General features: G+C 39.8%; 1 protein-coding gene across 9 annotated transcripts in view; it reads right to left on the reverse strand.

Annotated features, from left to right (window-relative positions):
* The window catches only part of MTA1 (metastasis associated 1), a 303171-nt gene that overhangs the window by 171065 nt on the left and 104815 nt on the right, over window positions 1-27291 (reverse strand). For 7 of the 9 annotated variants that reach the window (XM_075192755.1, XM_075192764.1, XM_075192754.1 and 4 more), the window contains one exon: window positions 24486-24521. In XM_075192755.1, the coding sequence (XP_075048856.1) occupies window positions 24486-24521 (36 nt within the window). Of the gene's footprint in view, window positions 1-20412; window positions 20460-24485; window positions 24522-27291 lie in introns of those variants that run through there. The other 2 variants (XM_075192763.1, XM_075192762.1) reach the window with 1 other exon arrangement.

Here is a 27291-nt window from a genome sequence, read left to right on the forward strand (position 1 = left end):
TAGTTCTTGTTCCATTAGAACACCATTTAATCTTCTAATGAAACAATGTATCCAGGGCTTGTATTTCTTCCAAAGAGGAGGGAGAGGGTTGCGAAGTTTAATAGCTTAAGTTTTTTTTTTTTATTGTTTGAGATGGTAATTCAGTGTTTTTCTTTTGTTGGTCAGCTTCCTGGTAAAAAAATATGTAGTCCTTCTCCCATCCAAAACATATGAATTTATTTTTATTTTTTTTCTTAAATAAGTTTTTATTGGGTTTCAATAACATAGACAGGTTATAAATGCACATCCAACAAAATGGCATGGTAGGCTATTGACAATGAATGAATGACATTGTGGCACCAGGCCACAATATACTCAAAAATCTAGAAAAGGGATGCTCCAAACCATACATACAGCTGCTAATAACCTCATAACATGTAATACACAGACAAAGGGAAAAGGGGAAAGGGTGACCGTTGGGGAAGGGAGGGGGGGGGGGGGGGGGGAAATCTAGCAAAACTCCTCACTCAAGACCTCAATTCAATTCAAAGCTCCGCTAACCCAGCAAGAAGTGTATCAGGCAAAACAAACCCACATGTCCCACCTCACTAAGCCAGTATTCGGATGCAAAATAGAACCTAACCAATCAATTTGTCAAATCGGAGATCGGAGACTCTGGGGAATCTAAGAGGTCTAACCATGGGACCCAAATGGCATAATATGTTTCGAACGAGTCTGCGTCTGAAAGGTGTATCTCGTCCATAATCCTATAATGTTCCAATCCATTTGAACAGTCCCGAATACTCGGAGGCGTAGATGATCTCCATTTCACTGGAATTACTGCCTTAGCTGCCGAGATTATAAATTTTAAAAGAGATTTTTTTAAAGCGTGATAGAGGCATGTCAACTTTATTTAATAGCCAGAACACCGGAGTGTTGGGTATGCTTTGGCCTAGCAACTTCCGCGTGATGCTCACCACCCGGGACCAGAACGTTTGCAACATGGGGCAGTCCCACCAGATATGCAAAAGAGAACCAGGTCCCTGGTTACATCTCCAACAGGTGTCAGGCACCCCGCGGAAAACCGTCGCCAGATAAGCCGGGCATCTGTACCACCTGGTAAATACCTTATAGTGAGTCTCTAGAATTGAAACATTAGGAGAACACGCATGAGTTGCTTGGAAGATTTTGGACCAGTCAGCATCTTGTAACTCTACTCCTAGATCTCTCTCCCACTCTATCATACATTTCGGAGGGCACACAGATAGATGTTCTACTAAAAGCTTATATATAGCTGAAAGGGAGTGCGCGGGGGGCAGGGTAATCTGCAACACAGAGATTCAAAGACCGACATTTGAATTTTGACACTGGTGATGTTATACCTTTATTACGCAAACTTGCATGTGCTGTTGTCTAAGTAATCTTAAATAACAAATTAAAAATGAGGATCATTAATCAATTGTCGATTTTTTTTGTATCTCTTTTTTGATTTTTATTCAAACCCCACTGCCCTCTGTCCCAGAGGTCTCTTCTTCCCTATTCGGGCTGGTCTATATCTCTTCTTTTTCCCTAGTGTAATATTTAGAAAAACTGTTATAACTCTCCCTACCTCTTTCCTGTGATCCAATTCCTTCCTGTTAGTACTCAGAGGATTCCAATTCTGACAAATCTAGGTTTGATGACGTGCCTCTCCATTCTCTACTATCCAATTTGATCTCTCACATTTCAATTGAAAACCCATCCTAATATGTAGTCCTTTTTGCACTGGCAAATTTACCATGTTTGTGTTCTATGATGGTCTTTTTCGAATTGTTAAAGATCCTATTTGTATTTATCATAAGTTTTTTATAAAGCCTCCAGGGATCCAAAATCCTTAAGTGTTCCGATTTCTTTACAATATGGATCTAAAAAACTGTGTGGATTTTAGGTAAGTGGTGTGTGTTTGCTTTGCAAGTAAAAGGACATTGTTGTAAGATGAAAGGATGTAGTAATAGTGGAGAAAGTGGTTTATGGAAAAAGATTTCCTCCAGTGGCTCAGAAGTGCAGGCGATTGGTGTGTTATTGTAGTAAGAGGCAGCCAAGATCAGTGAAGAACATGGTAATTATAGGAGAGAGTAGTTGTTTTAGTGAAGATGAGAAGTGGATCAGGTCGCGATTATTTAAGTGTTGCTGTGTACATGTGGATGTGGGTGCAGGCAGTAAACGTTAGGTGAGGTTGAAGGAAAGGAAGTTGTGGTCAAAGAATGGGAAGGCCAAGTTAGAGGAAATAGAGATGAAGCAGAAGAGGGATTATACAAGGCAATACAGTGCCCTATATAATTGATGGGGGATGATTGTCCACAGGGGCCCAATATTGGGTGAGATGTAGCAAGCAGCCATGAGGAGCTGGATAAGAAGACATGAGAGGATGTTTTCTGGGTGTGAGGTCTCTTACTGCTTGTGTAGGTTGGAGAGTGAGATGGCTGCACGAAAAAAACAAAAAACAGTTCACAGATGCACAATAACAAGGAGGGTGGTGAAGTGGTGAAAGGGAAATAATGATTGGGAAGGGGAAATATGATACAGTCAAGAGGATTTGGAGAAATATGAGGTGAAAGTAAGTAGAAGAAAAATGGAAAGGAACTTTGTAGGCGGAGTGATGTGGATTAGTTGGGGTTGGAATTGATATAGTGGGGAGGAATAAGTGATCCAAGTGGCACAGGGCAGTAGAAGCTCCTATGCCATCCATGGCTTGTGTAATGGAGAAGGGGGACTCTGCAGCTTGAACAGAGCTTGGCATAGTGGGTCCAGTATCCAAGCACCATTGCTTTTGGTGTGATTAGGACTGTTGTGCGATTTATCAAGTGTTTTCACAAACTTTCAATGTTTTCTATTTGTGAGAATAAGATGTTGGAAGTGGGGCATAGAGTTGAGCTAATGTGCAGCTATCGTTAACTGCCATCTGCCTGTCATGATTTACATGAGAGCTAGGATGCGCCCCTTCCCATCTCAACTCAGCAGCTGATCTGGAATTAAAACTCAACTAAGCAGCCTATTAGGAGTATTTTAAAACAAAAATGCAGGTTGCCCACTGACCCAGACCAGGGGGACAGATGCCCAGCAAGCAAGCAAGCAATAATAATTATCCTTTGGTACAAAATATAATTCATGATCACAGAGTAGGCAAGTTAGTAATAATATTTTTTATTTCTTTTTTTTTGTAAAACAGGATGATATTCTAAGAACTTTTGTTTCAGAAATGGAACAGGTAATACTTAAGAAAAGCACACATTAAGAGGTAGACTGGCACATAGGAGATTTATAAAACCTTATAAAAAAAATGGAAGTGGTGCCCATAACAACCAATCAAATTTTAGCTATCACTTATCAAGTATTTCTAGAAAGTAATAGCTAGAATCTGATTGGTTGCTATGGACAAAGCCACCACTTTTCCTTTTTAGGTTTGATAAATCTACCCTCATTTTTATGAGGACATTGATGAAGACAAAATAAATAGGGTCAAATAAACCATCTATAGATGGGGAAAAAGTTTTATTTTTGGCTCCATTACCCTCTGGTTAAAGAAAAAAATGTATGGATGCTTCAAGTGTTGAAGAAAACCCTGTATAATGTGCTTTTAGTACACAGATGTCATTCTTTTAGGTCTACTGTCACACAAATAGAACTTAAAACCACTAGGAACCGCACCACTTGAGACACTGACCCTATGATATCTCACATATAATGCCCATGCAAAATGCAGTATGTGTGAAGAACAAATCAACCTCCTCTAAGAATGAGATTTCAGGAACAACGTAGGTCCCTACAGGTCTCAGTTTCAAAGGGATTGCATTTAAAAAAATAATAATAATTTGAGGAGGAGCATGGTACCAGACCCTGTGTACTAAGGAGGCATACATGATTTTCTTTATTTTGGGTCCAGTCTCCTGTAGGTCTTAATGAACACAATATATTAAACAGCATCTGAGGTCATCTCTCTACTCCTCAATAATAGTTATCTCCCATATATTCCATAGACAAAAAACCTTACGGTTTAACATGTCTGAATAAGGTTCCTTACACACCATCTAAACCATACTTGCCAACTCTCGGAAACAAGTTTCCGGGAGAGAGGGTGTGACTGGAGGGCGGGAGGGGGCGAAAACGTAATTTACGTCGCGGGGGGTGGGGCCAAAATGACGCGATTGGCCTCGTCCCGCCCCCTCCCGCCCTCCAAAATGGCGTCAATCAACGAGAATCGCGTCATTTGACGCGATTCTCGGTGAAATCCAGGATGCGGGAGAAATGCCAACGAGCCTGGGAGCCCGGGAGACTGAACTGAATTTCGGGAGTCTCCCGGACATTCCGGGAGAGTTGGCAAGTATGATCTAAACTGTAAGAAAACTATTGAAACTATTGTCTTGATTGCTTTATATATCCTTAAAAGTTAGCTTAGGGGTTGGGAAAGAATGTAATATCAGACATTGCTTACTGAAAACTGAACTAAGTAGAGGCTTATACATCAATTTAATGTAACTCTATTGTTATTTTGTAGTTCTAATTTTTTATGAAGTTGCTTTACTGTCTCTTTCTAAGACACCCAGGCCCTAAACTACGATAAAGCTAAACTAAGAAAATGTATGTGTGTATTCCAGTGAACACACAAATCTGTGAATTAGCAGATCCACCATTTTGTGAGTGACAGCAATCTCACTACATGATAGTGCTGAATCTGCAGCTAACCGCAGGATGTGATGGCATGCATGTCTGTAAGGCTTCTGCCTTAATCGTCGTAATTTCATTGCTTTTTGGAGTTTGAGTGGAAGAGTTTCAATAGTTTTCTTACAGTTTAGATGGTGTGTAAGGAACCTTAATCAGACATGTTAAACCGTAAGGTTTTTTGTCTATGGAATTTCATGGCTTTTTGTAAAGTAATGTAACCCCTGGGGATGCTGCAGTTGGACTTGAGCACCCAGGGGCTAATAATCATAATTGCATCAGTAAAAAAAGAGATGGCTATAGCTATTTACCAGTCCAGGAAGAAAAACTACATTTCCCACAAGGCTAGTGTGGAGAGGGGGCTGAGCCTAAGAAGACTGAGAAACCAGGGGGCGGAGAGAGAGAGGAGCCACCTGGGAGAGACTGAGCTGTGTGACCAGTCCGGATAGGTGACCCTAGGCAGAGGGGCACTGAATTGGTGGTCTGAGGAGAGAGAGCAGACAGTCTGCAGAGATATCAGAGCTCAGTGCAGTCCTGAACAGAACCTGCTGGAAGTCACAGTTTGAAGCTGTAGGAGGAGGTTTGCATGCACCTCTGAAGAAGGACATTTTACAAGTCAGCCATTTTAGAGATAATCAAGTTCAGACCTGTGACACACACTGGTGCAGATAAGTAACTGGTTATTTTTAACTATCTGTTATTATTCAAGTGGGGTTTGGACTATATCTGGCCACAAGGGCTGAAGAGTTAGGGATAGATGGGTGAGCAGGTAAAATTGCAACAAGTGTTTGTCTAATCAGCATTTATGGAACTAAAAGTCCCAGAATACAAATAAGAAATGATTTTACAGTTGTTGCTACAGGAGGGTTTGCATACTGTGACTGCTGTACCTCACTGCAAGTGATTTAAAGACATCTAAAAGCTGCAATCTGGACTGTTGATGTGTGTGTTTGGCAGTACATTGTAGAGCTATAAGGAAAATATATATACATTCACCCCGCAAGATATTCCCAGTATCAGGAGCAAGTAAGGTATCTGATATATTTTTGTATAAGGCTGTGACAGTTAATGTTCATATTGTATGCTGTTAATGTTATTGATTTATTGCGAGTTATTGTGTTAACTTGGTGTTCATAGTAAGAAGTGGTGCTCCACTTTTATCCACACTGTCTTATTACTGTATTGTATTGTTTGCACTATTATTTCAAATTATACCAAAGTATATTTTTCTATAAAATTACAAAGCTGCATTTAGGGTTTCCATTTCAATAAATGTGCCTGGATGGCTTTTGCAGCACACAGTTTGTCACAGAGTGTTAATACTGGGCAGGGGGTTTCCTGAATCTCCCCCTGGTGTATCTTTTGAACACCCCCCCAGAAGAGAAAGCAGCGATTCGGGTGGAGGCACTGAAAATCAAGTACAGAGGTGAGAAGCATCTGCATTGTTCAATATATATATACACCCTCACAATGCATAATACAGAAGGGGGTGTTACAGTAAAAATATTGATAATTTTCAAATTCTATGTATCTAAATGTGAAATCACCCACCCTCTGCCCAGCAACAATTCTCTATCACATGCCACCCTGCCCCCTAAATTATTACATGCCCCTCCCACTGCCAACCAGGTTCTCTCACATGACACCCACTTTTCTCGCATGTCATCTCCTGCTCATCAGCCTTTCACACATATGGGCCCTTGCTGACCAGCTACTTTTTTATATGCCACCACCTGTCAACTAGATTTTCTCTCTCATGCCACTCCCTGACCATAAGCTTCTAATATCTGCCCTGCACACCAGCTATTCTATCACATGCCACCTCATAACAAACAGCTTTTCGCTCACGTTATCCCATGTCTACCAGCTTTTCCCTCACATGCCACCCAACTCACCAGCTATTCTCTCGCATTCCAAACTCTGCTCCACCAGTGACAACTTCACAACACATAGAGCCATCCTCTGGTCCCTGCACAGCACAGAGAGCCATCCTCTGGTCCCTGCACAACACAGAGAGCCATCCTCTGGTCCCTGCACAACACAGAGAGCCATCCTCTGGTCCCTGCACAACACAGAGAGCCATCCTCTGGTCCCTGCACAACACAGAGAGCCATCCTCTGGTCCCTGCACAACACAGAGAGACTTCTTCTGACCCCTCCACATTACATAGAGCTATCCTCTGACCTCTCCACATTACATAAAGCCATCATCTGACCCCTACACAAAACAGAGAGCCATCCTCTAACCCCTGCACAATTCATAGAGCCATGCTCTGACCCCTGCACAATACATAGAGCCATGCTCTGACCATGTACAACACAGAAGTCATCCTCTGACCCCTGCACAATACAGAGAGCCATCCTTTGACCCTGCACAACACATAGGTCATCCTCTGACCCCTGCACAATACATAGAGCCATCCTCTGACCCCTGCACAACACAGAGAGCCATCCTCTGACCATGCACAACACAGAGAGCCATCCTCTGACCCTGCACAACACAGAGAGCCATCCTCTGACCCTGTACAAAACAGAGGTCATCCTCTGACCCCTGCACAATACATAGAGCTATCCTCTGACCCCTCCACATTACATAAAGCCATCCTCTGACCCCTGCACAACACAGAGAGCCATCATCTCACCCCTGCACAGCACATAAAGCCTTCTTCTGACCCTATACAACACAGAGGTCATCCTCTGACCCCTGCACAATACATAGAGCCATCCTCTGACCCCTCCACATTACATAGAGCCTTCCTCTGACACTTGCACAATACATAGAGTCATCCTCTGACCCCTGCACATTACATAGAGTCATCCTCTGACCCCTGCACAACAGAGAGCCATCCTCTGACCCTGCACAATACATAGAGCCATTCTCTGACTCCTGCACAATACATAGAGCCAGCCTCTGACCCCTGCACAAAACATAGAGTCATCATCTGACCCCTTCACAGCACAAAGAGTATAGTAGCAAACAATCATGGGAATTACAAATATGGGAATTTATTATTTTTAATAAAAATATGTGATAACAATGAGGGTGTTTACTGTATTTATTGTGGGTTTATTATTTTTAATAAATCCTAGTGGTTGTAATGGGGGTGTGGTGGTTTGTAAACATTTTGTTTTGTGGAACTACAGATCCCAGCCAGCCGTGGGTGTCAGGGCATGTTGGCACTTGTGGTTCTCCAAGTGCCAACATGCCCTGGCTGCCGTGGGTATGCTGGTGCTTGTAGTTATACAAGCAGCCGCATGCCCACACTATTTTGGGCAACCTGGCTGCCTGGGACTTGTAGTTCCACAAAACAAAATGGCGTCTGTTTGTTTTTTTCCTCTATTTTTCGCCGTTATTACCCTACTACCCACAGCCCACGGGGGTAGGAAGAGCCCTAGTACTATCAGCACTGGGCTGGGTGTCCCTAGGGGGGGCCACTCGTTCGGCGGACCCCACTCCCTAGGGAATCCAGCCCAGCGCTGAACAGCCTGGGGTTGGTTAGTCATTATGGCAGGGGAACCCCTGCTGCGTGTCCCCCCTGCTATAGTGCCTCCAACCCCGGCTGGTTTGCGTAGTGCTGGTTAAGTGAAAATCGGGGGAACCCCACACAAATTTTTACCCGATTTTCACAGAACCAGCAGTGGGCTGGCAGCACTAGGGTTAATAGTGGATAGAGGGGGGACCCCACGCTTTTTTTTTTTTTAAAAATAATTATATATATATATATATATATATATATATATATATATATATATATATATAGGGAAATTTTTTTCTTTCCCCATATATATATTTTTTTTCATTTCTGATATATAGTTCAATATGAGAGACATTTGCCCACACTCTAACATCAGGAGCTGTGGCTCAACTGATATATCCACTGTTCTGGTAACACAGAGTTGTGGGTTCAATTCCCCATCCGGGTGTTTGTGTCGGCTCCGCCATTTTTTATTTTTTTTTCTGCAATCAAGACAGAAGATTCGTGGGTGTAGAACTGAAGACTTCAATCAACAATGGGTCCCCCCTGGACGAAGAAATGAACAGATTACAAGCATGGACTTTTGGAAGTACAAATATGTTTGGGACAGGGGCAAGCATGGACTGTTGGATACAAATTTATTTTGGACTTGATTTACAGCCATTTTTGGATTGAAAACTTCATTGGTGAGTTTTTTTGGAATTGTATTTATTTATTTTAATAATAAATCTGCAATCGCTCTGTGGTCCTGTCCAAAATAAGTATAATACGTATAGGACAGTAAAACTTCATGTGTGTAATACACTATAATAAACTGTCCACTGAGTAATTTGTCATATTAATGTAAGTAGCCAAATTTCCTTTTTCTTGTATGAAGTTCATATAACAAACAAATTAGTTTATAATAGTGAACTATTAAAAATTCCTTGTGTCCAACCGCGATGCTACTCAGGATTAAATATTTGGCAAATTTAATTTAATAACATATATTTATGCCAAAAGAATCAGTGAATAATACTTGGAATGACACCCTTAAAATGAATGGTATCCTATGATCCTACCACTCAGTCCCCTTAGAACATAGAGCTGGGTGAGGCTCTAAATGTTGTTCTCCCTTTCTACTCTTATAACAGCGCTGGCTATTTATTTAAGCTAGGCTCGAACGGCATAAGTGGTGATTGATTAAGTGACTGGTATATAGCAGTCTTACACATATATACATTGAAATCTGTCAGCAATCACCCTCATAACCAGAGAACCAACTGCCTTCGGTGAAATCACACAAGTCCCTCATAGGACTAGATCTGATTGAAAATGAAGCTGCTTCTTAATTGACAGATAGACGACACTTTGGTATTTACTACCGGAACACTGTCATGTAATGACAATGTGTTTAACTGTCTGGTGACATGAGGTAATAGGGCTGAGTATTCTCATCATATCTAATAATTAGACCCGCTATACACGGTGAGCCCTTCTCAATTAAATATCCACCATCAAGATGATACCATCAAGTCCTCTTACAATATAAAGTTGGAGGATAAACACATTGGTTCCTTCCCTGATTTCTTAACATTACAGCGCTGCCTGATCACTTTTAGGGGCATATTTAACAAATCACGGCAGTGCACTATTGTGCACTTACCGTGGAATTAAAGTCCCGATGTGCCCTCCGCAAATTTATTAAAGGTGCATCGATATCTGCTGCTTTGCACTTCTGATCGTTTTTGCGAGCAGTCACCATTCAACAGAATGGTGACTGCTCTGGCTGCAATCTAACAAGTCCCGAAAAAAATTTTTTTTCGGGAACTTGTCTTGATAATGTACGCCAGCTGAAGCTGGCGTACATTATCGGAATTGAAGAAATCCACTGCTGTCAGCTCTGCTCCGAAGAGCAGAGCTGGACAGCGCATGTGTGGAGGGATCACATGATCCCTCCCTGTCACTCAGCGCGCTCTCTCTGCAACGATAGTTGCAGAGACAGAGTGGGGACTTTGTGCGCATGTGCACCGCACATGCGCAATTGAAGAAAGAAGAGGAACGAAGAGGAGATCCCGAGACAGCGCATCCGAAGAGGGGGGTAAGTGGGATTTTTTCTATCACAGAAATAGCAGTTTTTCAGAACTGCTGTTTCTGTGACCCCTTTTAATAAATTTGAGAAATAGTTCAATCCTTATCCTTGCGATAAGGATTGATAACTATTTCTCACTTTTGCCGATTAATGATAAAAGTGCCCCTTAACCATGTGAGGGCAGCGTTGACTAATCGCTTTAACAACGTGAGTGATAATGTTTGATGCACACGTGTGTATCGGTTTTAATACAACATATTGCTTAGAGTGCTATATCAATAATCATTTCAACACCTAAGATATGCTTGCCACCAATGTTGTCTCACATTTCCCCAAATGGCTTAGGACTCTTTCAATTTAGACAGCGGTCTTACAATTTAAGCTGTGCACTTGAAACATCTAAAATCAAAGCATCCGTTTTTATTGGTCTGTATTACACTGCAGCCCTCTTAGGATATCACACTCTGGCATCTTATATTAACACTTTTGATCGTGTGTTATATACACACGTATCGTATACACAGAGTATCCGATCACACAATACATATTGAGACCATCATTCATTTGTTCGTTACGTTCAACCTGCACATTAGGTGCTATGATTCTTTAACAAATAACAAAATGCACGGATTATTCGATTTGAAACTATTTTTTCCTAAAAGTGCAGTTATAATATATATAGACTGTATATATGCTGTAGCATAAATTATTGCAACCATCACAGAATTATATCAGTGCTTATTACATACAAGGAGAGGGGAGAGTCTCGAGGAGAGAGAGAGAGAGAGAGAGGGAGGAGAGAGAGAGCGAGAGAGAGAGAGAGGGAGGAGAGAGAGGGGAGAGAGGAGAGAGGAGAGAGGGGAGAGAGGGGAGAGAGAGAGAGGGAGGAGAGAGAGAGGGAGGAGAGAGAGAGAGAGAGAGAGAGAGGGAGGAGAGAGAGAGAGGGGAGAGAGGAGAGAGGAGAGAGGAGAGAGGGGAGAGAGGGAAGAGAGAGAGGGAGGAGAGAGAGGAGAGAGAGAGAGAGAGAAGAGAGAAGAGAGGAGAGAGGCGAGAAGAGAAAAAAAGAAAGAAAAAGAAAACGTGTGTTGATGAGAGACTATTTTTGGTGGATTTATGTGAGAAACTGCTTCACAGTACACGGGGGCAGGTAAACAGAGAATTAAACGTGTGAAGTGGATATTAAATAAGAAGTGTAATCTTCAAAGAGCATATGTGACTGGTAGACCTGAGTGGATGTGCCTATTAATGTAATATCCATCATGCAGATACACATCTTCTGCTTTAAAGTGATATTCTGGGAATCAATTAGGTATGCAGATCACATTTAAGAAATTTCCAAATGGTAAACTTCTGGCTTCTTTGCAGCTCCGTCCTCACCAAACAGTATTGTGTTTCTTTGTGGTGGGGGTTACACTTCAAAATATAATTAATGTGTAGACCACTCTGACTAGAGCCGGAGACCTGTGTAGAAGGAAAGTCACGTTTGGAAGATGCGATGAAGCCAAGCTCTGGCCATCTCCAGAGCACATGAGAACTTGCAGGTAATATCTCTGGGACTTCCTAAACCCATCCTTGCTCCTTCCGTCACTGTCAGTGGTTGCTGGACAGCAATTTATCAGCAGTGCAGGGGTGTCCTATTCCGCTGCCTCCTGGTTTCAAAATGTCATTCTCTCATTTATATATTCCAACCAAAATTACTATAATGTTTCCTTGGATGGTGAATTTTTCGTTTTATGGTCAAGCTGTGTTATGCTATTTGTGCTAGAGGTGTATTCTCAATATATATTCTCGATGATCCAAACCCTAATTCAATTCAATATAATTATTTAGTACTGATGTTGTTAGATAATTCTTAATAATATAGTAATTCAATAGAACGTTATTAAACGATCTTATTAAGATATGTTATTTTATAGCTAATATTTTTAATTATATTCCGAAGCAATAGCGAGACGTTACATTATTGTTCTATTTACTCCGGTTGTAATATTATTATACGTATAATAAAACATATAAACAAAGCAAGCATAAATTACAATAATTTGCATCACTATAAAACGTTTAGTTATTCATTTTAAAAACGCTAATAATTATTATAATATTATTTAATAATACAGAATGTATTTTCATGAGTGTATAATGATGCAAAATAATATGTGTTCGAGATAACATTGCAAATAAAAAAGCAAATAGGTTTCATATGCTCTGCTATCTTTGTGGAGTCGAATGTGGTTGTAGGATAATTAGAGTTACCCTTAATTGTAGTAATGTGGTAGTGATATTATATATAGCCCATGTTATGTTAAGGTTACTTTATATTCAGGCAGGTGATGTTATTCACAATAAACTGCAGGTCAGGTAATTAGTGAAAACGAAACAATGACACATTAGTAATTGTTGATTGTGGACTGTGTATTCTTGTAAAGGCACTTGTCAGTGTTTGCAGTTTGGTTATCTAAACACGAGCAGTGTCTGATCTATTGCAGTGTTACAATGTTATAGAGGAAAGCGTTTGTACAAGGTTGATGCTAGTTCTTAATCTGATGGAGATAAGATAAGTGGCTGTTAATCCCTCCATTTCTTTTTACATAACTGTTATTGTGCGACCTACAATGTTATGTTCGTCTGTACATATCATTTTAACGCTTGCCTACTGCAGAAATCTAACAATAATTGCGGTAATATATCAAAGAAAATCTGCGTATATTGCTGCATTAAAATTAGTTTGACTAACATAAATGCAACTGTCAGGAAATAGTTTCCTTACCGTACACACCAGGTGTATTGTTGATTGATAAGTAGATAACAATATATAATTAATGTGAATAAGTTACTAACATTGAAGATCTCTAAATCGCGGAGACACAAACATAATTATTATTATTATTTATGTTTTCTGATCTTGAATAAATTTAAATTCAGGTAAATACATGTGGTGTTGGTGATGACGATATTTTTATTGTTTCAATTATTATTATTATTTATTATTATTATTATCATTATTATTTATCCGTCATCTATTTGATAACACGATAAATGTGGCAAGTGAGTCTGTAATATATAATGTGCTATTAATTGTTTTTACTCATATAATTATTTGTGTTTCTGATAGTCATATTTGTTGCGATCTTATTTTCATTTTTCCTGTAGACAGTTAAGCGTTTCTTTGTTTTATATACACTTTTAATTTGTCAAAACACTCAGCAGAAACTGTGTCAGATCGAGGTGTTTCACCTCCAGTTAATTGTAATGGCGAAATAATGTGTATGCTAGCCCCCGGTATTGGCATTTCAGGTCATTTAGTAACTAATAGCCAACATGAAAGTAATTTTTTTCTGTGGGGCATTAACATATGCTAAGACATTCCCAAAGACCTGCACTAAACCAATAAATAGGTGCTTCTGTCAGACTTATAAAAGACACATACACTTTATTAAAACAGGGGCTTAACACTCAGCGTGACAATAGACCCCCTGTCAGCACAGTGAGTATATTAATGAAAGTATACAAGATGCGACCTAATATTATAAACAATTGAGTAACTTGAAATATCGGATCAAGCAGCTCTCGATTGAAATACCAAATAATGAATATGTAGCAGAATGGACTATATAAGCGCTTGATATCAGTGTGTATCCTCGGAGCTCATTAGCGGTTATATTCATCAGAAATTAATCTAACAGATCTATAGCAGGTGTCGGCATAGTGGAAATAGGGTGGATTCTGTCTCCGTAAAGCTGACAGGTTTCTTTACACGAAACATTACATATAGCCGACAAGTCCAAGTATTGGACACATGGGGGTATATTTAGCAAAGTGTGATGGTGCACTAACGTGCACTTAACATAGAATCCATGCCCTGATGTGTCCCCCGCATATTTATTAAAGATGCATCGCAGCAGATATCGTGGATATCTGCTGCTTTGCTGATCGTTTTCACCATTTAACAGAATGGTGACTGCTCTGGCCGCAATCTAACAAGTCCCGATTTTTTTTTTTCCGGGAACTTGTCTTGATAATGTACATTATCAGAATTGAAGAAATCCACTGCTGTCAGCTCTGCTCCGAAGAGCAGAGCTGGACAGCGCATGTGTGGAGGGATCATGTGATCCCTCCCTGTCAATCACCGCTCCCTCTCAGCAACTATAGTTGCAGAGATCAAGGGAGATGTTTGTGCGCATGTCCAGTTCTTGGAACTGCACATGCGCAATTGCTTAAAAAGAAGACTGAAGAGGAGGAGGAGGAGATCCAGGGACATCGCGTTCCGAAGAGGCGGGGTAAGTATGATTTTTTTTTTATCACAGAAACAGCAGTTTTTCGGAACTGCTGTTTCTGTGTAGGGTTGTACATAAATGTGAGACATAGTTCTATCTTTATCATTGCGATAAGGATTGAAATCTATTTTTCACTTTATGTTAATATTGATAAATGTGCCCCATGGTAATTTAGGCAATCTGCGGTAGCGGTTTAATATCAGAGATCATCACAACCCCTAATAAAGAAGATGGAGAACTCAATAATATTGGAAATTGTACATTTCTAAAAGACATAAAAGATATTAGATAATTTTTTTTCATTTTGGCGAGTCTTTGCATTTATTTAAAAAAAAATCCGAAGAAGAAACAAGCTGTAAAGCTGCATAATGTTGAGATTGTGAAATAACTGACATTAAGTCAGTCCGCAAATTGTCTCCACTGGAGCAATGAGAGGATACGATGAAGCCAACAATCTGCAGTCATCTGGTGAACAGATCTGTAGTCTCTCAGCCTCCTGGGAGGGGTAAAATATACAGGGGAGAGTTGTGCTGTAGAGGATAATTAGTGGATAAAATACTCTGTAAGGAACCTCCTGGTGGGGAATACTATCAAACAAGGACAGTTTACTCCTCTGCAGAACGTGATGTACTATATGACATCAGGGTGTATAATCACAGAGCTCCTATATAACGCAGAGGACGTGAAGGGCCCTTTCTGGGCAGGGTCCATCAATGAAATCATTTGAAAAGCTTGCATCTCTGCAGAACATCTGTCGCAGAGCTGAACTGCAGTACGTCTCTTCTAAAGTCGCGCAGCTTGCGGAGCTCCCTCCGATGAGACACTGATGTCGGCTTCTTCACATACTGAACTTCCTGGAGCAGCTTGTCACACAGATAGTGCAGCCACAGCACGTTGGAGTGTGGCCTGTACGAGGACCAGTTCTTCTGATTCTCCTGTCTAGTGCTTCGAAAAACATCAAATTGTAGATCTCCCTCTCTCAGGAACAGCCCCTAGTCGTTGGATAGGTCACAGAACACAGTGAGTCCATCTTTATCAAGACGAGACAGTGTGTAGTCTATGATTTTCACCTGTATTCCGGCACTGGGAATATTGAATGTCTCACCATGCAGAGAGGCTGACAGAGTGCAGGATGTAGAATTCTCCAATAGGAGATTGCCCCAGTGTAGATCCCTGTGCTCAAATCTCAATTCCTCTTCAGCCACTGCCAAGGCAGCAGTCACTTGATGTAATATATTACGAGAGATTGCCACGGATGGGAGCTTTGAACTCATGCGCTCTAGGGGACATATTTAACAAATCACGGTAGTGCACTATTGTGCACTTACCGTGTAATTAAAGTCCCGATGTGCCCTCCACAAATTTATTAAAGGTGCATCGCAGCAGATATCATGGATATCTGCTGCTTTGCACTCCTGATCGTTTTTGCGAGCAGTCACCATTCAACAGAATGGTGACTGCTCTGGCCGCAATCTAACAAGTCCCGGAATTATTTTTTTTTCGGGAACTTGTCTTGACAATGTACGCCAGCTGAAGCTGGCGTACATTATCAGAATTGAAGAAATCCACTGCTGTCAGCTCTGCTCCGAAGAGCAGAGCTGGACAGCGCATGTGTGGAGGGATCACATGATCCCTCCCTGTCACTCAGCGCTCTCTCTCTGCAACGATAGTTGCAGAGACAGTGTGGGGACTTTGTGCGCATGTGCACTGCACATGCGCAATTGAAGGAAGAAGAGGAACGAAGAGGAGATCCCGAGACAGCGCATCCGAAGAGGGGGGGGGTAAGTGTGATTTTTTTTCTATCACAGAAACAGCAGTTTTTCCTTTTTAATAAATGTGAGAAATAGTTCAATCCTTATCCTTGCGATAAGGATTGATAACTATTTCTCACTTTTGCCGATTAATGATAAATGTGCCCCTAGGTCTTCCCCCCCCAAACGCAAACTCTAGAATCATGAAAAGCTGCTCAGACTCAAACATAGCCGGCCGCTCATTCTCCCTCCCTTTATCCTCAGCATAAATGTCCCAGGCGTTCCTAAGCCTGGTCTGTGACTTTTATACGTAAGCTCCCTTCGCAGTGCCTGTATTTCAGCATGACACGGACCTTCATGGAGTCGGGCTGGTAGTTTCTCAGCGGCGCGGGCAAAGTCCTCCCAGGTGTGTTGATAAGACATGATACCGATCTACACTGGGCACCACATGTTTGAGATAGGGAGCTGTATTTGAGTGACCACTGTCATTGTTGGTCATTCAATCTGTTTAGCGCTGTTCATTTGGTAGTACAGGGAGCTGCATCTGAGCAGCACAGAGCTGTTTTAAACTTCCCGCCTCCCCTCTCAGTGCAGTGAATAAATTATGTGATGTCACTGAGGGGCGGGAAGTTTGATAAACTGGCTTTTTCACACAGCCAAACTGTAAAATAAGAGCGCCGCTGCGGTACCAGGTCCAATAACACTACAGGGTGCCCCCTCTCACTCCCAAAACACCAAACAGCCCCCGTGTACCAGGCAAATATGTTTTCATTTCTCCTGCTCACAGAAGAAAATTTCTAAGCGAGAGGATCAGTCTACCATGTTTGTGCTCTCAAGTGAAGCCATTTTCAGTACACCCAGGACAAGACTCTATCAGACATGCGCAACGTTATGACATTTGAAGAAATCCCCTATCTTTAAAATGGGGCATGTTTTACCAAATTGTAAAAAAAAAATTAACTTTCTCTAACTTGTGAACCCTCAAAGGCACTCCTCAGCCCTAATAGCTTTCTATCAAAACTTACCAGGTGTCTTTAAACGCCCTGTACACTGAGTTACGCTCCCCCAAAAACCCCATAAAAAAACGGTGACTTTTGCAAAACGGGAAGTAGAAAAAAACCGGACAGATTTTGAACTTTAGATTGTTCCTAAATTGTCATTTTTTATTCTTTTTTTCTGAAATTTCACATGCGGCACCTGTGGACAGTTCTCCATTCGCATGCCAAATTTCAGTTTAAAAGCTTTAATACTTTTTAAAATGTAGACCCTCAAACACCATGCCCCCCCCTCTCACAAATTCCCTATGGGAAAATGACGTTTTTTAGATGTAACCTTATAATATATATCTGTGTGTATATATATATATATATATATATATATATAGATATGGTATACCCACATAGTTTGTGTGTGTAAATATGACTATTTTAAGTCTATATGGACTTTTAGGTTACATAATATGTAGTTTGGTTCCTTGCATGAATTTTTTTGAATGATAATTACACAATTGATGTAGGTGCATAAGAAGTTAAATTATTTTACCAAGGTCATTTTGGCTTATTTATATCTGCCTTTATATATTACAACTTTTTAGCAAAGTGTTCATTGTACCTCTGAGGAAATCACCACGACAGGTGAAGAAATGTGTTAGCAAGTGAACTGCTAAAATTGTCAATACAAGAAATCTCCACTTGCAATTTTGTAGCCACTCTGTACCACAAATAACGTGCACAAGTATGCGGTCAGCCAAGCTAATTATGGAAGTAGTAATGGGTTTGAGGAGTCAGGATTGTCAACTCAAATACCAGTGTGGACTGTAAGTGATTAGGTTAGATGTCCTCATAGTAAAAGATACCATATGCCCCTCTGCTGTGCTCCTAGCTTTATTATTTTATTTATTGGACTACCTTGGTCTGGGTCACTGGGCCAACTGCATTTTGTCCCTTTAAAATGTTCCTAATAGGCTGCTTAATTGAGCTCTGACCCCCCGGGGATAAAATTTGTCAGCCCACCCCTGGTTGTTTGTCCTATGTTATTTATTTTTCCCATATTTTGAAAGACAAAACAGAGGACACATGGCCAATTTGCATATCTAATAAGGAGCAACATACATCGCAATTGAGTAAGTTCCTACATATGCATTGCCATAATGGATAATAATTCTGTTTAAATAGCCAATCTACAAATGGATATAGTAGAGCTCATAATAACATACATGCTTTACATATCGTGAAATAAGAATTTCAGAGATAATGAAGATGACCATTATCTGTCCCACATTTATGGTAAAGTATAAGATTGTTTTTAGTTTTTAAGGATAAGAAGCAGAAGTACAATCTTATAGCAATTTAGCACCTATGACTGCAGTGGATATGTTGTAGTATAAGTTTAGTGGCAACTTACTACTGCATCTAATAAAACCTAATACACATATATATAAATATATATTATATTTATTTTAACCACACTTGTCCTACTTTGCGCCAGAATGGTCTGTCTATTTTATCTATATTAAGGGGAGGGACACCTCTCATGTCTGTGCGGCCTTGTAGGCTACATATCTTGTAGCTGCGCAATTTGGTACCTTTGTATACTACTGCATCTAACAGATGTCAGGGTCAAATTGATAATATTAAATAAATGTGAAAGAAGATGCCATAGAAGAGATGGTTTATATCAGAAAGTCATCAGCTTAAAATATATTAACTATAATATTCATTTATAAGAATTTCTACAGGTGGGTATGGTATGAATGGACAAGCAAAAAGGAAATGTGGCACCAATATTCAGAAAGGCAATGGTGTTTCTGTCTGCAAACCACAGCAAATTCAAAATTCTATTTACATTTAGCAGTAATAGACATAGAAAAAAAATTATCCCACCACTTCTCCCGGTGAGGTTCATAGGGGCAACAGGCTGAGCAGGTTAGCCAAGATTTCACCCCCCCCCCCTCTGAATGTGGCTAATCCTGGACAAGATTGCAGGGTTCCCAAGCCTAGCAAAACAAATCCCCTACAGTATGTTTTGGGTCAGACCCAGGGCTTTCTAACAGTGGGAAATGGCCTGAAAAGCCTCTTATTAGAGCAGACCAGAGGGTATCCTTAGAAGTTGTTCAAACCACTGCAGGTGGGTCCTCTTAATTTGAAGGTGTAGTTACTTGACTTAAAGGCTCTAAGAGATTGCCAAACTCCTTATTGAATTTAAATCCAGCACACCTGTGTAGAAACCCAATTTCTGCAGCCTGTATGCATTACCTTGTTCTTTCACTCATTACCCGCATCTCATGACCATAGGTGAGAATGAGCTTTCTAAAAGTACAGTCTCTCTGATTGTAGTTCACTATTCCACCTACAACCATCCCGCTTATGAGTGCCACCCAACCTGCACTGTTACTGACCGCTATCCTTCCCATTAAGGGTGTGCAAAAAATGTGGCTCCACCTAGCCAAATCAGGTCACATCAGTGCACTCACCAATAAAATGGTAACTCTAGTCCTGACTCCAGGAGTGGGTCTCCGTAACTTTGGTCTAAGGAGTTTCGATTAGAGGATGTAAAAAAACAATATGAAACGCAATAGTCCATACAAAATGTCTTGCAAGAGACCTAGATTTATTGGGCTATAGGGCAGCAGTATTGCAGATGAGGTTTAATGTGGATAAATGTAAGGTTATGCATTTGGGGGATGAAAATGTACATGCCACAAAATGGATTCACTTCAAACCCTTCACATAGCAGAGAAGAAAATGAACAGTAGCTTCACTAGATATCACAAAGGTCCTATGAGGGCCGAAAGTTTGCTAGTACTCTGGTAATGTACACTTACCTGCCAATGTGCTGTTGCTCATTTTTTTCTCTACCTTTTGGTATATGTGATACTTTCATATACATCAACGTGAGACACAGCCCCTGCTTTTGTACAATAATTTTGTTTCATATTTCCATGTGTATATTTTTTATTACCAACAAAAAATAAAAAAAGATCTTCCAAACATTTTCTAATAATTTTGATTTGCGGGACTGCACTTTCCAGGTAGGCTATTTTTAAGGTTGCAAGAACATAATGATGCACCATCACTGAACGGAGAGGTAAAGATGCTATGTTTTGATTGAGGATGTCCAGGTGTTCTTGGAGACACATTATATTAATGCACATTAATGCATACATTGGCCCTCATAGATCTAAGTATCTCCACATAGAGAGTGTCTTGCACCTGTATTCAAAAAAATGTTTTTTATTCACCATAATCTGAAATACATTTAATTCGTGAAAGCAGTGAAGTTCCTGTAGGAGCAAATTTGATGCCAGGGAACACATTTCCATTTAGCTCAGTTTTAAAAAGTGGTATAAATACATATACATTTCTGCATGTCACCTACTAACTGCACCACAGTCAAGCTCTTCCTGGTAATTTTTCTGTATGTCCATTTGATATTACATCAATAATGGATTAAACAGTCGTTCTGCATTAAACATGCTACATAGTAATCTAGAAAGTGTGTAATATAGAAATAACATGCATTGTTAATAGGTGCAGATAGATCAATAGATACATACACTATATAGGCAAAAGTATTTGAACGCTTGACCATTACATCAACAGGGACTGTAATGACATTGTATTCAAATACACACATTTTATTATGGCGTTGGTCCCCCTCTTGCAGCAATAACAGTGTCACGTCTTCACTAGGAATATCACTGACTGATATTGGCGCTACTAAACCGGGAGGCGCGGAGTCTAACGCACCACCGGTGTTCACCAGGGACCCCCGCAAGGAAGTTTGGGCTTTGCTGCGTGTGATGCGCAGGTCGCGGTTCTCCCAGATAGTTACCAGGGCAGCGAATGGAGAGTAGTCAGACAGGCCGAGTCGAAACCTAGAGAAACGCAGAACGGAGAAGGCAGAGAGTAATCAGGAACGGTCCAAGGTCAATACCAGTGCGGGCAACGAAGTACACAGGGAGATCCGGAAGAGAAGTCAAACAAGCCGAGTAATCAAACACAGGAGGGCAATCTGGATAAATAGAAATATTGCTGGAGCTGGTAGGAACCAATACTCTGGCACCCCAATGGTGCCAGAGTGAGTTTATATAGAGCCAAACAGGAAGCCCAGGAGGGAGGAGGTTCCGGCGATCAGTATCAGCTGATCGCCGGGAAGCGACAGGGTTGCCTAGAAACCGAAGCGGCGCATCGCGCATGCGCGAGTGCCACGATCACGTGCCTAGCAACGGTATGTGACTTGCGGCCAGAGGGCGTCCGTCTCCGGCACCCAGCGGAGGTGCGGAGACGGTGCCTGACAAACAGCTTCCACTCTTCTTGGAAGGCTTTCTACAAGATGTTGGAGTGTTTCTGTGGTAATTTGTGCTCATTCATTCTGTAGAGCATTTATGAGGTCAGGCACTGATGTTTGATAAGAAGGCCTTGCTTGCAATCTCCATTCCAATTAATCCCAAAGGTGTTTGACGGGGTTGAGGTCGGGGCTCTGTGCGGGCCAGTCCAGTTCTTCCACACCAAGCACATCAAACCATGTCTTTGTAGCCTTTGCTTTGTGCTCTGGGGCACAGTCATTTTGGAAAGGAAAAGGGCCATTCCCAAACTGTTGCCACAAAGCTGGAATTATAGCACTGTCCAAAATGACTTGGTATGCTTAAGCATTAAGATTGCCCTTCACTGGAGATAAGTGGCCTAACCCAAACTCTGAAAAGCAGCCCCATACCATTATACCTCCTCCACCAAACTTCACAGTTGGCGTAATGCAGTCAGGCAGGTAACGTTCTCCCGGCCTACAGACTCACCCATCTCACTGCCAGACAGAGAAGCGCCATTCGTCACTCCACAGAACATGTTTTCACTGCTCCACAGTCCAGTGTCTAGGTGCTTTACGCCACTCCAACAGACGCTTGGCATTGGTCTTGGTGATGTGAGGCTTGCATGCAGCTGCTCGGCCATGAAAACCCATTTCATTAACCTCCCGCCGCACAGTTTTTATGCTTACATTAATGCCAATGGAAGCTCGGAAATCTTCAGCAGAGCGTTGGCGACTTTTACGCACCATGCACCCTAGCAGTCATTGACCCGCTCTGATTTTACGTGGTCTTCCGCTTTGTGGCCGAGTTGCTGTTGTTACTAAACGCTTCCACTTTCTAATATCACTTACAGTAGACTGTGGAATATCCAGCAGAAATGAAATTTCACGGACTGTCTTATTGCAAAGGTGGTATCCTATCACAGTACCACACTTGAAGTCACTGAGCTCTTCAGAACAACCCATTTTGTATAGCAATTGTTTGCAAATGGAAACTGCATGGCTAGGTGCTTGATTTTATGCACCTCTGGCCACGGGTCTGATTGAAACGCCTCAATTCAATAATTAACAGATATGGCCAAATACTTTTGTCCATAAAGTGTACATTAGGATGCACATATGTAAATTGGTCTTGTGAAGAAAAATCAGTCCAGGAGAAGCTTGAGGAGAGTTTTAGATGTACCAAAGTGCTTATATCTTTTATGCCTTTGCCTCCCTCAGAAGTCAAGTTCCTTTTTACTGCAGTAAGTTGGTCCTGGCTGACAAATGCCATGATTACTATATAAGCCTGAATAGAAGACCAGCATTGTATTTGAGAAAGCATAGTAACCACAGTATCTGTCAGCCAGGACAGGCATGTCACAATGACAGGTGCAAGAAAGTTATTTATTTATTTGTTTACACTGCAATTCCCTACTCGCTAAACGGCAAAAAGTAGAAATCTACACACACTGGCTTGTCATAACAGCTCCAGTTACTCAGGTATATTTTGTGAAGTTGTTTGTTTAATTTCATAGTTGACACCACTAGCCCTTGTTTAAGATAAAAGCAACAAATTTCAATTCTTTAAGCAATTTGATAGTTTTAAAATTATTATACACTAATCATATGCACAAATAATGCTAAAAATGACTAAGCAGAAGTATATTCACTTTGATAGGATAAAGTTTATTGAGAAACTAATAACAAGTTTCTTTTATGGAAAAAAAAAGCATAAAAACACCAGGGCCAGGATTTCTAAAAGTGTAACTTTGTATGTGGTTTATAACGCCCATACACCGAATGATGTTTGAAAGCCCAATGTGCATTATGTATTAAACGGTGATTGGCATGCCCTCAAGCATGCAATGTGTGGTGGTTTCAAAAGCAAACAAACTACAGCTGCAGGATAAAACCATATCTGAATGAAACATCTGGTTGTACTGTGCATTTTTTGTACTGTGAATTCACTTCTAATTTACTGGGAAGCAATGGAAGTCCAAATTATTAGGTCATATTCATTTACTAGTCATAGTCAGCACATGAACTATTCTGTATTATGGCTTTTTTATTTTCCCTAGGTTTTGTTTGCTCGTTTAACTCATTGGACTATGACTGATCACGGCAAAATACAGATTCCTACTGGATTACACCAGTTAAAGAACAAAGAAAGATTTTATTTTTTTCCATGAAATGGTCATTTTATTTTACAATGTTATTTACTTTTTTTTGTGTTTTACACTTTAGGTATAATCATCTGGGGTTTTAGGGACCACTATCCATTATACTGGGGTCACTGGGATAACAAAGTTGCTCATGGTCCCATTAGAATGGAAACCATCCCAGACTGTTTAGTGGAGGTTGAGGATTTTCGTTTTGCTGTCAAGGGGGTGCATTGTGTCTCATTTTTAATTACTAAGAACTTTGTATCTGTGCCAAGAGCAATCTTGCCTTTTGATACCATGTGCAAAGTATGCATTTTTTCATGTAGTTAGGCTTGTGGTTTTGCAAACTGTTAAAACATTGTTTTATATTTCATCATTTATTTATATAGCGCCAACATATTCCGTAGCGCTTTACAATTGGGGAATATTTGTCTAAATGTCTCAAGTGACACCGATGTTTAACCTTAGGAGGCTTTAACTCATGCAGCTAGGATGTACAGTTTTGCCTCCGATACATTGCACATTTGGAAAACAGTAAAATGAAAAATGGTGGTTTAACAAAGCCGCACTTTGAAAAAACCTGGCGTAGGACCATGCAACTCTTAAGCCATGGGCTAACTGGTATGAGACAGAATGCATTTATATCACATGACTAAACATGTATTGTCCTTCTAATACAAGAAACAGTGCAGAGACACTAAAACACTATGTCACACAAAACAAATAAGCCCGGTCAATAATTCTACACAAAAGCATATTTCTTTGCAAATGGCACATTAAAATCCTTACCCCTGCTAGGCATCAGCAGGCGCTTCTTCATGTTGCCTGTCCAAGCCCAGATAAACAGAAGAGAAAAAGAAAAAAAAAAAAAAGACTACATCAAAACAAATTGTTAACTTTCATATTAAGTTTAATAAATATTAAACCAACAAACAAGAAAGTGATATAAAATATGCATTTGTGATATTGAGAAACATAAATACACCTGAAACAATGTGTTTATTAATAAACAAAAAAGAAAACATCTTCCCAGTAAGCTGTCCAAACTTTCCACTATATAAAGTAGCAAAAATGTATTGTAAGGAAAAGACGACCTGCAATTACTCCACACTATCCAATAGAAACAAATTAAGCAATTAATTTGTACATAAATGAAACAAATGTTAAATACAATTTTTAGCCATTGAAATGTTTTAACAATATGCACTGCAAAAATATTAAATAAAAAATATACATTACGAAAAGCTCATGAGAAGGCCGGGACCACCGTGTGGCCTTTTTTTCCGAGGATTTTTTTTATTCTCTAGAAATCTTTAATTTGCCATTCAGATTCCTTATGGAAGTACATTATTAAGATAATGATAACTGGTTAATTTTATTAGGCATACAAAAGTATAAGGTAGTTTTGTGTCTTAAGCAAACTTAGATCACAAGTGTGTCCTGCTTCTTCCATTTCAAAATATTGGGAACCTAGATCTGCTGTAGCTGCACGACGCATGGGTGCAGAATACCCATGTGCATAAATCTTTAGCGTGGGGCACAGGGCCCAAGGGTGAGCACAATGTGGGATGTTTTGGGCAAGCCAGTCTTTGACATTCACCCATGTTTTCTAAGTCCTTGACACATTAATAGTTAACATTTTTTTTACATGGACTGAAGAAAGTGTCTGACTGTCTATCGTGAGCACCAACGTATTAGATCTAGAGTTATGTGGATGCAACCCAAAATAGCATATAAGATTACACTGTACTGAATGTTGTTAATAGCAGGAGAGGCCCAATCTGAGCCTTGACTCCACTCCTACTAAGCTTGCTGCATTGGTACTCACACAGAACGTAGTCTTCGAATGATCAGAAAAGCAGGAACCACAATAGTTGCATCACATCAATTCAATAAATATGTGTTCCTCTTATAAATAAAAACAAGGCAGGAAATTGTTTATTAAGTCACATTCGCAAATACTGATATAACCACTTTATTCAGTGTAGAGAAACACATAAACAGACCGAAATAGCCCTCAATGTTGAAAGTTTAGTTTCTCACGTTTCTGGAATACTCAACTTACATGAAACCATGACTGAAGTTTTTCTGTATAATTAAGCTATATAGTATATAATTATTGTTATTAGGTCCCTTAATGTTTTTATTACATTTTGACATTTGGTGCATGAATAAATATTTGTATCATTTATTTGGAATGTGCAAACCGGTTATACTTATTGTTTAATATGTTCTAGGAGATGGACAGATATATTATTCAATGTGCTTTTGCATCAGAAATTCTCCAGAGGGATACTATGTGAAGTATGTGAGCTACTACACAATTAAATGAAGTATAAAGGATACTTGAAAATTCCATCAACAATGCAAATAAACAGAAGTGGTACCATGCAGTTGGAGGTACAGGAGGATAGCATTCCTATTTAGAATTTAAAAAAAAGGGACACTGTGGTGTTTGGGTATTAAAACCAGGGTCTTTTTGGTTTTGAACATGTATTATTTTATTGTTTTGTTTTTTTCAAAATAAATTTTCAACCTTCGATTTCAGTTTAGTAATTCTTAATTGCTTTCAACTATTGCTTCTTAGATTTAAAACAAATGCATCTCTCATCAGAATGCTTTCACATTATTTTCTCTCATTATTCCAACCATTTCCCTTCACAGCACATTTCATTAATTATATCTGCATTCTTACCCACTCTCTCATTAAATGACATTCATTTAAAGTTTAAAAAAAAACCAAACCATGTAGATTAAATAAGGATTTCAAACAAATGATATCAACATTGTCTTTTTTGGATGATGTAGAGTAATTACATTTGTGTTTCCTTTTTATTTTACAATGACATATTAGAATAAACACTATTACACAGTCCTTTATTTACTGACCTCTTAGAAAAATAATTTTGTATCATATGGCACACAAATGTTATAGCAATGTGAAATCTTTTAAAGCACATTGTCTAGAACAATTTCATCTTCATACTACTAATACTTCACAGCAGTTACCATAAATGTTCAAAAAATAGTTTGATTCCATAAATTGTCCTTTGTAAACACTTTATAGTACTGATGAACCCATCATAGTCACAAACAATAGTGAATCAATTTTGTACAAGAAAAAAATAAAACAAAAACACTGTAAAATGCGTTTCTATGCAACAATGGAGTGCATGTTTTTAAATGTAACTTTGAAAATAAAAGTGAGTAGAGTGCAGAACTGCAGACATTTGCAGAAGGAAAAACTGAATAGGCCATCAAAGTATATGCTAACAAGTTTCTGCATGACATAGCTCTTTAAATTCACATAAATGAAACATGAATACGTTTGAAAAAGAAAACAGAACTCAGAGTCTGCATTTGCTTACAAATAGGGGTCACACAGTGGGGAAAATGCAAAAAAAAAACATACTGTAAGACGCAAAAATACACATAAAAATAAATCCAATAATTTAAAACATTGAACAATTCCAACTGTATTTCAAGAGTGCATATGTTAGTGCCTGACAAGAACAGCTTTTTCTTGCATCATCGTTTACCAAAACACAATTACAAGTAACATGCTCTATTCCAAAATTATTTACCTTGAATCAAG

This window comes from Mixophyes fleayi, chromosome 12 (genome assembly GCF_038048845.1).
Source record: "Mixophyes fleayi isolate aMixFle1 chromosome 12, aMixFle1.hap1, whole genome shotgun sequence".
NCBI classification, from domain to species: Eukaryota; Metazoa; Chordata; class Amphibia; order Anura; family Limnodynastidae; genus Mixophyes; species Mixophyes fleayi.